The sequence below is a fragment of the Pelophylax lessonae genome, assembly GCF_965119305.1.
Source record: "Pelophylax lessonae genome assembly, chromosome: 4".
NCBI lineage: Eukaryota > Metazoa > Chordata > Amphibia > Anura > Ranidae > Pelophylax > Pelophylax lessonae.
In genome coordinates, this window is record NC_138771.1 from 508,712,815 (window position 1) to 508,728,771 (window position 15,957).

At 48.4% G+C, this 15,957-nt stretch overlaps 1 protein-coding gene across 1 annotated transcript in view; it reads right to left on the bottom strand.

The window, feature by feature from the left end:
- The window catches only part of LOC309553540 (aldo-keto reductase family 1 member C15-like), a gene marked incomplete at its 5' end in the record, with an annotated part of 78,396 nt that overhangs the window by 26,344 nt on the left and 36,095 nt on the right, over positions 1-15,957 (bottom strand). Inside the window, one exon of the mRNA XM_082254787.1 lies at positions 8,144-8,309. Coding sequence (XP_082110913.1) covers positions 8,144-8,309 — 166 coding nt within the window. The remainder of the gene's footprint in view (positions 1-8,143; positions 8,310-15,957) is intronic.

Genomic DNA, 15,957 nt, shown 5'->3' on the forward strand with positions numbered 1-15,957 from the left:
TCCCCGAAGGGATTGGTGGGTCCTGGTATTCCCCTACGAAGTAGGGGTTACCGTGCCGGGTGTGATAGTGCGGTATACCTGGATCGACCCGCGGAATTATGGAACACACCCCAGTATGCTCTAATCATATACAATTTATTACAGTAGTATAATAATAAATAAAGATCTAAAACATGACAATAAATTGTAAAGTTCTATATATATTTATAAGGAAATGAGAATGTGGTGTTATAATTAACAGCAGTGTTGCATATAGGTCCACCATGGGTAGCCGTGGATCAAGGAGGGACAGCCCTGTTTGCCGGACAATACCAGGGATCGTCACAGGGCCATGTCAACATAGAATCGGGTTCCTGTGTATTGTTAAGGGAACAGTATTTGTTCAATGTGCTATTATGGCACTAGAGAAGATTGAGGGTAAAGGGTGGGGGGGGAAAGGGGGAGAGTTTTTTTGGGTAAGAAGAAATCTCGTGTATATTGAATCATATTATGAGATGTATATGGCAATCCCAAAAATACGGACGTTTAGGATGGATGGAATGGTATTTAATCTGTCTTGCCAGAAGCAAAACCTTCCAGGAACGGACGAAAGCTTTCATTTTCATTCAGACCAGGGTATTTTGTGGCATGGAGGCGTCTAATCCACCTCATTTCCATCTGAAGTAGTCTCTTGTTCCAATCCCCCCCACGATGTGGTATGTGGATTCTTTCAAGTGCCATAAAAGTCACTTGAGGCATTCTATTTTTGTGTTCATGGGCAACATGCCTCCCTAGGGGTACATAAAAATTACATAATTGCATGCTGTTAATATGTTGATTTACTCGTTTGCCAAATTCTTGTTTGGTCTTACCTACATAGTAGGAACCACATTGACAACGCATGAGGTAGACGACTCCTCTTGTCCTACAATTTGTAAAGTGTCGGGGTTTAAAGAGCTCCCCATTGGGGAGTATGGTGTTGACGCATTTTTGTATCACACTGCATTGTCCACAATTTCCGCATGGGAATGTACCCATGTGTTTACAGGGGTCTTTCCTTGTTTCCCTGTACTCACTATGCGTGAGAGCTTGCTTCATTGATCCTGCTTTACGGAATGTTATTTGTGGTTTTTCTGGTATAAACTGTTTTACCATCGGGTCCTCTTTTAAGATTAACCAATGTTTGGAAATAATTTTCCGTATTTTTTGGTGGTCGTTGGTGAACCTCATAATTATGCGGGTTTTGTTATCCTGTTCTTTAAGTTTTATGGTGTTTTTATTTTTAAACAGAATGTTGTGTCTTTCTTGCTTCTTCACTCTGTTAAACGTTTTTCTCAGTGTCGTCTTGGTGTAACCCCTTTTTAATAACCTTTCGGTAAGGATGTTGGCCTCTCTTTGGAAATCTTGATCAAGAGTACAGTTTCTTTTAAGCCTAAGAAACTGGCTGTAAGGAATAGCATTTTTCAGTGGGGTCGGGTGGAAACTTGACGCATGCAGTATGGAGTTGCCTGCTGTTTCCTTTCTATATAAAGTTGTCTTTAGGAGTCCGTCTTCGCCTTTGATAATCCAGGTGTCCAAAAATGAAATTTTTTCTTTATCATAATTAAGAGTAAAGAACATGTTATATTCGTTGTTGTTCATCGCTTGCAGGCAATCTTGAATCATACTTTCTGGTCCTGTCCATATAATGAATATATCATCTATGAACCTTTGCCATAAGATGATATTATTGGCAAAGGCTCTGTTTTCTTCTTTAGCTAGGAAATCCTGTTCCCAGGCCCCTAGATATGTATTGGCATAGGAGGGGGCACAGCTTGTGCCCATTGCTACCCCACATATCTGCAAATAGTAGCTACCATTAAAGACGAAGAAATTGTTATTTAAGATATAGTCCAACATCATGACTATAAAGTCATTAAACTTTGTATCATGTCCGCTATGTTCTTCCAGGGTTTTTTTAATCACTTCCATTCCCTTTTGGTGTGGGATGTTATTATACAAAGCTTCTACATCAATCGTGATGAGAAACGCTTCATTGGGTATGGTGATGCCGTCAATGATCTGGAGAAGATGTACCGTGTCTCTTGTGTACGAGGGTAGTTTAGTTACATGGGGCCTCAGGTAGGCATCAATAACTTTACTGGTGTTTTCGGTGAGATTGCCATTGCCCGATATTATGGGTCTACCTGGTGGGTTAATCTTATTCTTGTGAATTTTGGGCAATGCATAGAACGTCGGGGTTCTTGCATGTTTCGTCCTCATGAATTGCCACAATGTCTTTGAAATCATCCCTTGATTGAAAGCTCCATCAATTTTCTTGTAAAAATCTTCTTTGTATGACTCCACCATGATGGGTAGTATCTTCTTATAGCATCGTTTGTTGTTCAGAATCTTTTGGCACATCTCTTTATAATCCTCGTTGTCCATAATCACAATATTCCCCCCCTTATCGGAGGGTTTAATTGTGATTGATTCATTGCTTTCTAGTTCTTTTAGTGCCGCTTTTTGTTCTACAGTAAGATTTTGCTTGGTGTTATCTCCTTTAAGTTTTTCCAGCTCTCTAGTGGTTTCCCTCACAAAGAGGGCTATTGCTGGATTTTCGTTTAGAGATGGAAAGATATGTGATTTTTTCTTAAAAGTTGAGCATTGTGCTCCTGATGTTTCTTCTACTTCGACGTCTTCGTTTTCACTGGTTGTGTCCTCATCTGTCCAATCATCTATGGCCCCTTCTTCCAGCAACAGATTCAGGTCTCTGATAGCTCTGAATTCGGCTGCGGTTAGATTAGTAGGTGGTGCTTCATTGGTTGTTTTCTTACCGAATTTTACTTTCAGTAATAAATTCCTAGCAAACAGATTCACATCCTTTATTGTTTCAAAACAGTCTGTGCCCCTGTTGGGGCAAAAGGAAAGGCCCAATGAGAGCACTTCCTTTTGATGTTTGGTCAATCTATGTGTAGAGAGGTTTATGATGGTCAGGCCCTCTGGGTCCATGACCTCTTCTTGTGTTACTTGGTCGATTTTTTCGTTTTCGTCTTTGTGCCTAAAAAAGGCCTCTGTGATTTTTGACTCCCATCCTTTAACTGTTGTGACCTGGTAAAGATTTGATGATGTTTTATTGGTGCTATGGCACCTTCATCAGGTTGTGTGTTAGATTCAATTATGGTTGGTTCCTCTGTGTCTTGTGAGGACGGGTCATAATTTTCGTCTATTTCTTTTTGCTGATGTGTCCAGGGTTTATCCCTGTGTCTATACTGATGTTGTTCCGTTCCCGATGTATTGGCTGACGAGTCCGAGGAGTATTGTGGACCCGTGTTCCTCGATGTTCGATATGTGGCTCTTCTTGTCTGTCTGTTGTTTATCCACTTGTATGCACGATTTTGTGTAAAAGCATTTTTGTCTCTCCAGTATTTCCTCTCTTTTTTCTTTAGTATGTCTTTACTGAAGTTTTCAATGTGCTCTTTAAGTTTCTTTTCCTGCTCACTGTATAGTGGTGCATTTTTAAGGGGAGTTAATTTCTCATAGATCTGTTTTATTTCTTGATCTAGGGTTTCCATTTGTCTAGTATAATCGTTTTGCAGAAGAATCATGAGTTTTTTAGAGCATTCATTTAGGACTTCTTCCCATTCTTTTTTCATCATAGTAGTAATATTGTCCATGGTCGGGAATAACTGGATTCTAAGACCGACAGGGTTGATGTTCTCATTCACATATCTTTCAAAAGATTTTATGTGCCAAAATAAGGCTGACTTCCGTTCTAAGTATCTCTTTAAAGTACCAAACAGTGCAAGAACATCCGATTCTTGCTGTTCATTTCCCTGGAAATTCTTCTGGATGTCCAGCATCAGGTTGTTCCAACTGTCTCCAATCAGGTTCCCCATGGATGGGTCCTCCGTTTCGGAGGTACTCATTATCTCTCACTTTTATTGCGTGGAGATGGATGGCTCTGGTTAGATTGGGTTTACCTCTTTCCTCTGGGATTAGTGGTCCAACAGAGGGGGTAATTAACCCCAAATTCAGGGCCTATTCAGTTTTAAGGGAGTAGGGTCCTGCTGATCAACCCTAGTATACGAATATTATTCAATATTGTGTATATGATGTGAAACAAAAGAAAAAGGAGGCTATGGATGTGTTGTCCATCCGAAAAATCTAAAAAAAGGGGGGATTTTCCTTTGAACACATATACTAAAGTAGGTTCTGCCACCATCCCTATATGTACATTATAATGGGGGTTGCTGGTGCCTCAGACCAGATAGAGTGGGACTTTATGGGCAAGTGAGGGGTATATCAAGCAAAATGCATTGTATCATTCAACAAATAGAGTAAGGTAAATATAATGGTATTTAATATGTAGATACCGGTAGTAAATGTTATACAACAAGCATTAAGTGACAGTGGTGCTTGGGACAGAGCCCAAGTGTGAAGAAAAGAAAGATGATTCCGTGGAATCAGTGACAATGGTGTTATCAAGTGACTTAAAACATTGGATTCTTCTGTTTTCCCTTGGATGTTGAAATGGGAAAACTCAGAAAAAATCCTAAATTGCTGACGCGTTTCGGCTCTCTTGTACATAATTGTAAGTGCAACGGACTGTGAAGCCTTTACTATGCTTTCTAATAAACTTGGCACCGAAGCATCTATAGTCACCTTTACTCTGATGTACCACACCACCATCGGGAAGTCTCTTTAAGCACTTACAAGTATTCATGAGATACTGCCACATATATATTTGTGGGATAATTTTGGGTTATTTACCAGACACCTTATGTATACTATCGATACAATTGTCCCTTATACCCTAGATCCAAGCCTGGTAAACATAAAATAAAGAGGGAAACTAACCCCCAGGATCCTGGAGACAACACCCTCCCACCAGTGCATTCAGATGTAAGTGAATATATATACATATATATATATATACATAGGAAAATACATATATACTCACCTGATCCATCTGAGATACACTTTAAGAAACAACATAATTATAATCCTAGGCCTTGCAACACATGATTCCCGCTGTGAATGTGGACGGATACAGGGGCTGATGCGCGGAAGGAATGGATGCACCCATGTATGTAACTATACATTATTTCAAACTCCAACAATGTATGATCTATTTCAAGGATTTGTTAAAATTATCCTTACACATTATACCTTATATTACTCTTATAGACCACAGACTGAGTGACTGAACGCTTTGAGAAAGGCCCACAAGAGAGCCGAAACGCGTCAGCAATTTAGGATTTTTTCTGAGTTTTCCCATTTCAACATCCAAGGGAAAACAGAAGAATCCAATGTTTTAAGTCACTTGATAACACCATTGTCACTGATTCCACGGAATCATCTTTCTTTTCTTCACACTTGGGCTCTGTCCCAAGCACCACTGTCACTTAATGCTTGTTGTATAACATTTACTACCGGTATCTACATATTAAATACCATTATATTTACCTTACTCTATTTGTTGAATGATACAATGCATTTTGCTTGATATACCCCTCACTTGCCCATAAAGTCCCACTCTATCTGGTCTGAGGCACCAGCAACCCCCATTATAAGGATAAGTTCACCTTTAGGAGCATTTTACATGTTACACTCATATTTAGGATGTAACACGTAACAAGCGCCTAGGGACTCACCTCCCACAGCCAGCACTCCCAGCTTTTGTTATAGGGGATCTTTTCCCTGCACCCACTGTCACAATTTAAAAACAGCACAGCCGCACAGGGCTCCGCCCACACGGCCGCATCATTTACTCACTGGAAACTGTGAATGAATAGGACTACAAGTACTGCCGCCCTCTGTGGCTGACGGCTTGTAGTTCTCAATGAACTGCAAGGGTGCTGGTGAGTGTCCTTGTAGTCCAATGGTCCTTCCTGCCATTCGGTAACTGCCTGCATATATTGGAGGCACAGGTGGACAGCTTAGTGTCTGCAGGATCAATGCATAGCACCCGCGATCTTTTGATTGCGAGTACAATGCTTTAAAGGCTGCAATGTAAAAAAAAAATGAATGCACATTTATTACTGGTCCAAATCATTTGGTGGAGGGGGGATTATGGTGTGGGGTTGTCTTTCAAGCGTTGGGCTTGGCACTTTAGTTCCAGTAAAGAGAACTCTTAAGGCATCAGCATAGCAAGACATTTTGGACAATTTCATGCTCCTACCTTTGTGGGAACAGTTTATGGATGGCCCCTTTCTGTTTCAACATGACTGTGCACCAGTGCACAAAGCAAGGTCCATAAAGAAATGGATGAGCAAGTTTGGGGTGGAGGAACTTGACTGGCCTGCACAGAGTCCTGACCTCAACCTGACAGAACACCTTTGGGATGAATTAGAGTGGAGACTGCGAGCCTGGCCTTCTCCTCCACATCAGTGCCTAACCTCACAAATGCGCTTCTGGAAGAATGGTCGAAAATTCCCATAGACACACCTTGTGGACAGCCTTCCCAGAAGAGTTGAAGCTATTCTAGTTGCAAAGGGTGGGCTAACTCATTATTGAACCCTACGGACTAAGACTGGGATGCCATTAAAGTTCATGTGCATGTAAAGGCAGGCGTCTCAATACTTTTGGTAATATAGTGTATATGTAAAGCCTAAACTTAAGACTGTAGAAGGCTTAGAACCTGACATCTGTGTCCTCACTGTAGAGGACCCTCACTGGTCCTGGTTACTCCGGTACAAAAAATTAAAGCAAAATCAAAAACTTTTGAGTTATTACAGGAATAGGTAAGGAACAGGGAAACCAAGAGATCTTCTTTTACCTCTTGCTTTGTCTCTGAGACAGGAAGTACAGAGAAATCTTCCGGATGGAAGAAAAAAAAAAAACAGAAGTCTTAAAGCAGAGTTCCACGAAAATGATTAGTTCAAAATGAGTGGGATTCATTGGATTTTAGTTTCAATCATGGAATCTCAGTATCACATGTGAGTGTTACCTAGGATGGTCTGCATGCAAAAGTAATCAGGTTTGAAGGCTCTTGAAAATGAGTACTGAGGCTGGCTGCAAGATGCAAGGTACAGCACATTGCCAGCCCCCACCACCAGCCATGGTCTGGCTGCATTGCATAGAGATGCATAGAAACCCAGTAAAACCTCACTGGGACTAAAATAAGGTATGACTTGAAAACACAATGATTTTATTAAAAAATGCCATTGGCAGCATGTTTACGGCAAGGGAAATACTAAAAAAAGGCAAATCATAAGTCAATTAATCTTCAGTCTAAACCAGGGGTACTCAAATGTAAACTTGAAAGGTCCACTTACAAATTTTCCATTCAGCCTGAGGTCCGGAAAAGTGACCGTCAAATTCCAAATACAGAACGCAAACAACAAAAAAAGGCATTCCCCAAAACTTGCCCCCATCCAATGCAGAGTGATCAGCGTGCGTGCCACCATTAATGCATAGTGACCATGTGCGTGCCCCCATTAATGCAGTGACCATGTGAGTGCCCCCATTAATGCAGATTGACCAGTGTGCATGCCCCCATTAATGCAGAGTGATCAGCGTGCGTGCCCCCATTAATGCAGAGTGACCATTGTGCGTGCCCCCATTAATGCAGAGCGATCATGTGCGTGCCCCCATTAATGCAGAGCGACCATGTGCGTTCCCCCATTAATGCAGATTGACCAGTGTGCGTGCCCCCATTAATGCAGATTGACCAGTGTGCGTGCCCCCATTAATCTGAACCGCCGAAGCGGTCTGCTTCCTTCTGTCATCAGCGGGGGGGGGGCAGAATTGAGAGGATCGGGAGGATCGGAGTGGCTGTGTCTTACACTTGCAGCGCTGCATGATTACAAAAAGCCGAGTTCTTCTGCTTACCCGGCGGAGAGGCTGTCCTTCAAAGTCCTGCCTCCTGGAACCTTCTCCTATGATAGACGTCACCAGTGTTCTGTCTATCATAGGTAAGAGCCGGCCCAGGAGGCGGGAATTTGTAGGACAGCCTCTCCGCCGCAGAAGAACTCAGCTTTTTGTAATCATGCAGCGCTGCAAGTGTAAGACACAGCCACTCCGATCCTCCCGATCCTCTCAATTCTGCCCCCCCGCTGATGACAGATGGAAGCAGACCACTTCGGCGGTCCAAATTTAAGTCCGCGTGGGTCCGGATCTAAACCATTCCCTATTTGAAACCATAACGTAAAAAAAAAAAAAGTTGTGGCACAGTTGGTACCTGCAGGTTCTCTTTGATTCTGTGTTCAGTGAAGCTTTTTGCAAGAACGACAATCCCTCTCTGCAGGAGATATCGAAGCGCCACCTGAGCTGGAGTCTGTCCGATCCTCTCCGCTATACGATTCAGGACTGGGTCCTCAAGGAGTACAGGGCAACCTTCACCAATCCTGCATGGAATAAAACAGACAAAGCTCATTCTTGCCACCAAGGACATCAGGCAGTGATAGAATTAGAATGTTGCACCATTGGCACACATAGCATTGGTATTCTCCAGTCTGTCTGATAGACAGAAGCGCCGGATGTACAGTTGGGATGTCAGCTTATTCCTAATGGAGACAGATAGAGAGAGACCCAGTGTGTTTTGTTTTTATTTGAAGAGAGGGCAGCTGGATTTTCGGGTCCTCCCTTGTTCAAGCTTGGGGTGTGAAGAATGAGAAATCCTCACTCACTCAGTCCCTCTTGAGTTAATCCTGAAGTCCAGATGGCTGCTGCACAGGCCTCCTACTGCCCAGCTCCTGACTGGCAGGGTAGCTCCAGCCAAGCATAGCTGTCAGGACCGAGACTTGAACCTGGGACCTGGCAATGGCTGTACTTACTGAGCCACCTGGAATGCTGGAAAGCTCCCTGGACAAATCCTTGAATGATGCTGCCGTGAATCTTAATTGTCTCGAACCTTGAACCCTTTGCTCCTCCCATGAACTTCCTGATTTAAGCCATGTCTCTGCACTTCCTGGTTGCCAGAATATTGTGCCTTCACCAGCCAATATCTCACTTGTCTCTCCTGCTGCCGTCCGTATCTTCACTACCATTCATTATCGACACTTGGCTTGTTCTTCAACTACGCTTCTGCCCAATCCCAACCTGCAACTACTTGTTACTGACCTTTGGCTACTCCTAGACAATGCTTCTGCTTGATCCCTACCTGCTATATCTGCTATTGGACCCTGGCTTGCTCACCTCCTGGTGGGGCGATCGGATTCCTGAGGACCGCGACCTGGTGCTAACATGCAGCAAAATCCATCTCCACCATCAGGAGCTCTGGTGAACACCGGTTACTTAGATTCTGCAACTCAGGTGAGTCTGCGTCATCTGCCAGAGTGACCTGCCTGTGTTCTTATCCTGCTGATTCCTATGTGAGCTGCCACTGCTATAGCTACTGGTCTTGGAGCCTGACCCTTGATCATGACAGAATATTCTGGCCCAAACATGGAGGCCGCTATAGCAAGCATCGTGACTCCTGTGAGGCAGCAAATTGCTGCGCTGCAAGAATTTGGTGCTACCTGCCAAGGAAGAGTTACTCAACTAGAAGGTGAAATGGTAAGGCCATAGGAGGAGGTTCGTACTCTGCAGAGTCAACTACTGGACCGAGGTGATACTAGCACACATATGCCTCAGTCTCTACCATCTAAGTTTAACGGACGGAGACCGTTGCCATCATTACAAAGGTTTCCTAAATCAGTGTCTTTTATATTTCCAAACGCACCCTGCTGCATTTCCTTCTGAGAAAAGGAAGGTAACCTTTATTCTCGAACTACTGACTGGAGAAGCTCTAGCTTGGGCCTCCCCATATATTGAACAGGACAGTGCCACTTTAAATAATCTGCAGACTTTTTAGACGGCAATGAATCTGGTTTTTGATGATCCCAACCGCTGTGCTACAGCTGAAGCAAAGCTGCATAGTCTGAGGCAGGGTAAAGGTTCTGTCGCTGAGTACACAGCAGAATTTGGATGATGGGTCGCAGATACTACTTGGAACCCTGCCAGGGCCGGTGCTAGACTATTCTGCACCCTAGGCAAGACCAGCTACTTGCGCCCCCCCCCCCATAAATACATTAAAAAAAAACATCAAAATGTCCCTATACTCCCCCCTATACTTGCATTACTCATAGTGTAACGGAGGGGGGGAGAGCAGTGTGTCCGGGTGGGGGGGATAGAAAAGTATGTCAGGGTGGGGGACAGCAGTGTGTCAGGTGAGGGGGGGTAGCAGGGTGTCAGGTGAGGGGGGTTAGCAGTGTGTCAGGTTATGGGGGAGTAGCAGTGTGTCAGGTGGGGGTGTAGCAGGGTGTCAGGTGGGGGGACAGTGTGTCAGGTGGGGGGGTAGCAGGGTGTCAGGTGAGGGGGGATAGCAGGGTGTCAGAAGGGGGGTAGCAGGTTGTCAGGTGGGGGGATAGTGTGTCAGGTGAGGAGGGGTAGCAGGGTGTCAGGTGAGAGGGGGTAGCAGGGTGTCAGGTGATAGGGGTAGCAGGGTGTCAGAAGGGGGACAATGTGTTAGGTGGGGGGGTAGCAAGCATTGTTTCAGATGAGGGGGCTAGCAGGGTGTCAGGTGAAAGGGAGTAGCAGGGTGTCAGGTTGGGGGACAGTGTGTCAGGTGGGGGGCAGTGTGTTAGGTGGGGGACAGTGTGTAAGATGGGGGGTAGCAGGGTGTCAGGTGACGGGGGTAGCAGCAGGGTGTCAGGTGGGGGGACAGTGTGTCAGGTGAGGGGGGTAGCAGGGTGTCAGGTGAGGGGGGGTAGCAGGGTGTCAGGGGGTGTCAGGTGAGAGGGGGTAGCATGGTGTAAGGTGGAGGGTAGCAGGGTGTCAGGTGGGGGGACAGTGTGTCAGGTGGGGGGTAGCAGGGTGTCAGGTGGGGGGGTAGCAGGGTGTCAGGTGAGGGGGGTAGCAGGGTGTCAGGGGGTGTCAGGTGAGAGGGGATAGCATGGTGTAAGGTGGAGGGTAGCAGGGTGTCAGGTGGGGGGGACAGTGTGTCAGGTGGGGGGTAGCAGGGTGTCAGGTGAGAGGGGGTAGCAGGGTGTCAGGTGAGAGGGGGTAGCAAGGTGTCAGGTTAAAAGGGGTTAGGTGGGGGGACAGTGTGTCAGGTGTGTCAGGTGGGGGGGTAGCCGGGTGTCAGGTGAGGGGGTTAGCAGGGTGTCAGGGGGTGTCAGGTGAGAGGGGATAGCAGGGTGTCAGGGGGTGTCAGGTGAGAGGGGGGTAGCAGGGTGTCAGGGGGTGTCAGGTGAGAGGGGGTAGCAGGGTGTCAGGTGGGGGGTAGCAGGGTGTCAGGTGGGGGGACAGTGTGTCAGGTGGGGGGGGTAGCAGGGTGTCAGGTGAGGGGGGTAGCAGGGTGTCAGGGGGTGTCAGGTGAGAGGGGGTAGCAGGGTGTAAGGTGAGAGGGGGTAGCAGGGTGTCAGGTGGGGGGTAGCAGGGTGTCAGGTGGGGGGACAGTGTGTCAGGTGGGGGGGTAGCAGGGTGTCAGGTGGGTGGGTAGCAGGGTGTCAGGTAAAGGGGGTAGCAGGGTGTCAGGGGGTGTCAGCTGAGAGGGGTAGCAGGGTGTCAGGTGGGGGGTAGCAGGGTGTCAGGTGGGGGGACAGTGTGTCAGGTGGGGGGGGGTAGCAGGGTGTCAGGTGAGAAGGGGTAGCAGGGTGTCAGGTGGGGGGTAGCAGGGTGTCAGGTGGGGGTGTAGCAGGGTGTCAGGTGGGGGTGTAGCAGGGTGTCAGGTGGGGGGGTAGCAGGGTGTCAGGTGAGGGGGACAGTGTGTCAGGTGGGGGGGTAGCAGGGCGTCAGGGGGTGTCAGGTGAGAGGGGATAGCAGGGTGTCAGGTGAGAGGGGGTAGCAGGGTATCAGGTGAGAGGGGGTAGCAGGGTGTCAGGTGGGGGGACAGTGTGTCAGGTGGGGGGTAGCAGGGTGTCAGATGAGGGGGGTAGCAGGGTGTCAGGGGGTGTCAGGTGAGAGGGGGTAGCAGGGTGTCAGGTGGGGGGTAGCAGGGTGTCAGGTGGGGGGGACAGTGTGTCAGGTGGGGGGGTAGCAGGGTGTCAGGTGAGGGGGGTAGCAGGGTGTCAGGGGGTGTCAGGTGAGAGGGGGTAGCAGGGTGTAAGGTGAGAGGGGGTAGCAGGGTGTCAGGTGGGGGGTAGCAGGGTGTCAGGTGGGGGGACAGTGTGTCAGGTGGAGGGTAGCAGGGTGTCAGGTGGGTGGGTAGCAGGGTGTCAGGTAAAGGGGGTAGCAGGGTGTCAGGGGGTGTCAGCTGAGAGGGGTAGCAGGGTGTCAGGTGAGAGGGGGTAGCAGGGTGTCAGGGGTGTCAGGTGAGAGGGGGTAGTAGGGTGTCAGGTGGGGGTAGCAGGGTGTTAGGTGGGGGGACAGTGTGTCAGGTGGGGGTAGCAGGGTGTCAGGTGAGGGGGGTAGCAGGGTGTCAGGGGGTGTCAGGTGAGAGGGGATAGCAGGGTGTCAGGTAACATAAGGCACAGCAGCAGCACACACAAGTCTCCATGCACTTACCTTCCCCCCAAGCAGCCACAGCACCGCTTCCTCCTGGCTCAGCATCCTGTGTTCTCTGGTCTACAGGGCAGATCCCGCCGCCAGCACTTCCCTCCCTGCCAGGTGGGGGGGTAGCCGGGTGTCAGGTGAGGGGGTTAGCAGGGTGTCAGGGGGTGTCAGGTGAGAGGGGATAGCAGGGTGTCAGGGGGTGTCAGGTGAGAGGGGGTAGCAGGGTGTCAGGTGGGGGTGTAGCAGGGTGTCAGGTGGGGGGGTAGCAGGGTGTCAGGTGAGGGGGACAGTGTGTCAGGTGGGGGGTAGCAGGGCGTCAGGGGGTGTCAGGTGAGAGGGGGTAGCAGGGTGTCAGATGAGAGGGGGTAGCAGGGTGTCAGGTGAGAGGGGGTAGCAGGGTGTCAGGTGGGGGGTAGCAGGGTGTCAGGTGGGGGGACAGTGTGTCAGGTGGGGGGGTAGCAGGGTGTCAGATGAGGGGGGTAGCAGGGTGTCAGGGGGTGTCAGGTGAGAAGGGGTAGCAGGGTGTCAGGTGGGGGTGTAGCAGGGTGTCAGGTGGGGGTAGCAGGATGTCAGGTGAGGGGGACAGTGAGTCAGGTGGGGGGGTAACAGGGCGTCAGGGGGTGTCAGGTGAGAGGGGGTAGCAGGGTGTCAGGTGAGAGGGGGTAGCAGGGTATCAGGTGAGAGGGGGTAGCAGGGTGTCAGGTGGGGGGACAGTGTGTCAGGTGGGGGGGTAGCAGGGTGTCAGATGAGGGGGGTAGCAGGGTGTCAGGGGGTGTCAGGTGAGAGGGGGTAGCAGGGTGTCAGGTGGGGGGTAGCAGGGTGTCAGGTGGGGGGACAGTGTGTCAGGTGGGGGGGTAGCAGGGTGTCAGGTGAGGGGGGTAGCAGGGTGTCAGGGGGTGTCAGGTGAGAGGGGGTAGCAGGGTGTAAGGTGAGAGGGGGTAGCAGGGTGTCAGGTGGGGGGTAGCAGGGTGTCAGGTGGGGGGGACAGTGTGTCAGGTGGGGAGGGTAGCAGGGTGTCAGGTGGGTGGGTAGCAGGGTGTCAGGTAAAGGGGGTAGCAGGGTGTCAGGGGGTGTCAGCTGAGAGGGGTAGCAGGGTGTCAGGTGAGAGGGGGTAGCAGGGTGTCAGGTGAGAGGGGGTAGCAGGGTGTCAGGTGGGGGTAGCAGGGTGTCAGGTGGGGGGACAGTGTGTCAGGTGGGGGGTAGCAGGGTGTCAGGTGAGGGGGTAGCAGGGTGTCAGGGGGTGTCAGGTGAGAGGGGGTAGCAGGGTGTCAGGTAACATAAGGCACAGCAGCAGCACACACAAGTCTCCATGCACTTACCTTCCCCCCCCCCGAGCAGCCACAGCACCGCTTCCTCCTGGCTCAGCATCCTGTGTTCTCTGGTCTACAGGGCAGCCAGATCCCGCCGCCAGCACTTCCCTCCCTGCCGCCCACGGCTCCATGTGACGAAACCCGGAAGTAGCGGTGGGCGGAGCTGCACATTACGGGCGCTGAGAGAGGAGTGAAGCGCTAGGGGGCCAGCATTCACGGGGTGGCGCAGCGCGAGGGGGGACAGCATCCACGGGGGGCGCGCAGTGTGAGGGGGCCAGCATCCGTGGTGGGAGCAGGAGGGAGAACTGCATCTGTTACTGCGCCCCTAGGCAGCAGTGCGCCCTAGGCGACCGCCTAGCTCGCCTAGCGGGAGCGCCGGCCCTGAACCCTGCTGTGCAAAAGAGCCAGTTCCGCCGAGGGCTTTCTTAACAGGTAAAGGATGAGGTTGTTGAGACTCCTCATGATCTTGATGCCTTCATCCAATTATGTATCAGAATTGATCAGAGACTTACAGAAAGGAGGAAGGAGAGGCTGGGAATGTTTGCAAGTAAGGGTGGCATGCGTTTCTCTGCTACTCCATTTGTTCAGCAGGATTTCAAAGTTGCTCCGGATTCCAACACTCCTGAACCAATGCAGGTGGATGCAATTAAGAGATCCATTTCCATTCAGGAGAAAGAAAGAAGATGTTCTGAGAACCTATGTGTTTACTGTGGAGATTCTGGTCATTACACAATTACCTGTCCTAACAAGGTTAGAAGAACAATTGCGTCGGTTGATGCCTGAACAAATAAACTCCATTAGCCAGTCTATCTCCCATTGGTCCAGGAAGAAAATAAAGTGAATTCCTCACTTCCTCATTTTGTCCTCCCTGTTAAACCTATCTCTGGGGGCATTGAGATTCCTTGCTCTGCTATGCTGGACTCTGGTGTAGGGGGGAACTTTATGGACATAGACTTTGCCAAAAACAATAAGATTCAGACAAGAAATAAATCTGCCCCTATCGATATGGAGACAGTGGATGGTTCACCCTTAACTTCAGGACCTTTTACCCATGAAACAGACCCTCTGGTTCTCCAATTTGAGGCTGACCATTGTGAGACCATCGGTTTTCAGCTAATTACGTCACCTAAATTTCCTGTGATCTTGGGCATCCCTTGGTTCTCCAATTATAAGTAACCCCTCAATCAATTGAGAAGCATGGGTTATAAATTTTACATCCCCCCATTGTGAGGAATACTATAGAGAGCCTTGTCCAACTAGTTCTCCACCGATTAAGGAGTCGCAGTTGGATGTGGTTACAGTCCAGTCATATCCCAAACTGCCTCCACAATACCATGAGTTTCAGGATGTCTGTGATAAGAAGAACACCGACCAGTTACCTCCTCATCACCCATATGATTGCCCCATTGAGCTACTCCCAGGGGCAGAAATACCTTTCGGCAGCCTTTTCAGTCTGTCAGAACCTGAATTAAAGGTGCTCAGGAATTTAGAGCAGGGGTTTATTAGACACTGAACATCCCCTGCTGGAGCAGTCCTGTTCTTTGTTGAAAAGAAAGACTCCACCTTACATCCATGCATTCATTACAGGCACATGAATAAAATTACTATTAAAAACCGTTATCCTCTCCCGTTGATCTCTGAAATGTTGGAAAAACTTTGTTCTGCCAAGATTTTTACAAAGCTTAACTTACGGGGGGCTTATAACCTTGTTCATATCTGTCAAGGAGATGAATGGAAAACCCCCTTTAGAACCAGATATGGACATTTTGAGTAATGGGTTATACCTTTTGGTCTTTATAATTCCCCTGCAACTTTTCAACACTTCATCAACAATGTTTTTCGAAATCTATTGGACCAGTTTGTAGTTGTTTATTTGGATGACATCCTCATTTTTTTCCGATAACCTAGAGGAGCATCACAAGCATGTTTGCACTGTCCTTCAAAGATTAAGGCAGAATCGACTTTATATCAAATTGGAGAAATGTGAGTTTGAACAAACCCAGATCCAGTTTCTGGGGTATATTATTTCTCCAGATGGAGTAAGCATGGATCCTGAGCAGATTAAAGCAGTAGTAGATTGGCCTGTCCCTGGAAACGTTAAGGAAATTCAACGATTTGTCAGGTTTGCCAATTTCTACGAAAATTCATAAGAAATTTCTCTAAGGTGATAGCTCAGATTATACAGCTGACAAAGAAAGGGGTGCCCTTTGTGTGGTCACCTGATGCTCAGGCTGCTTTTGCTAAGTTAAAGACTCTTTTCACTTCTGCA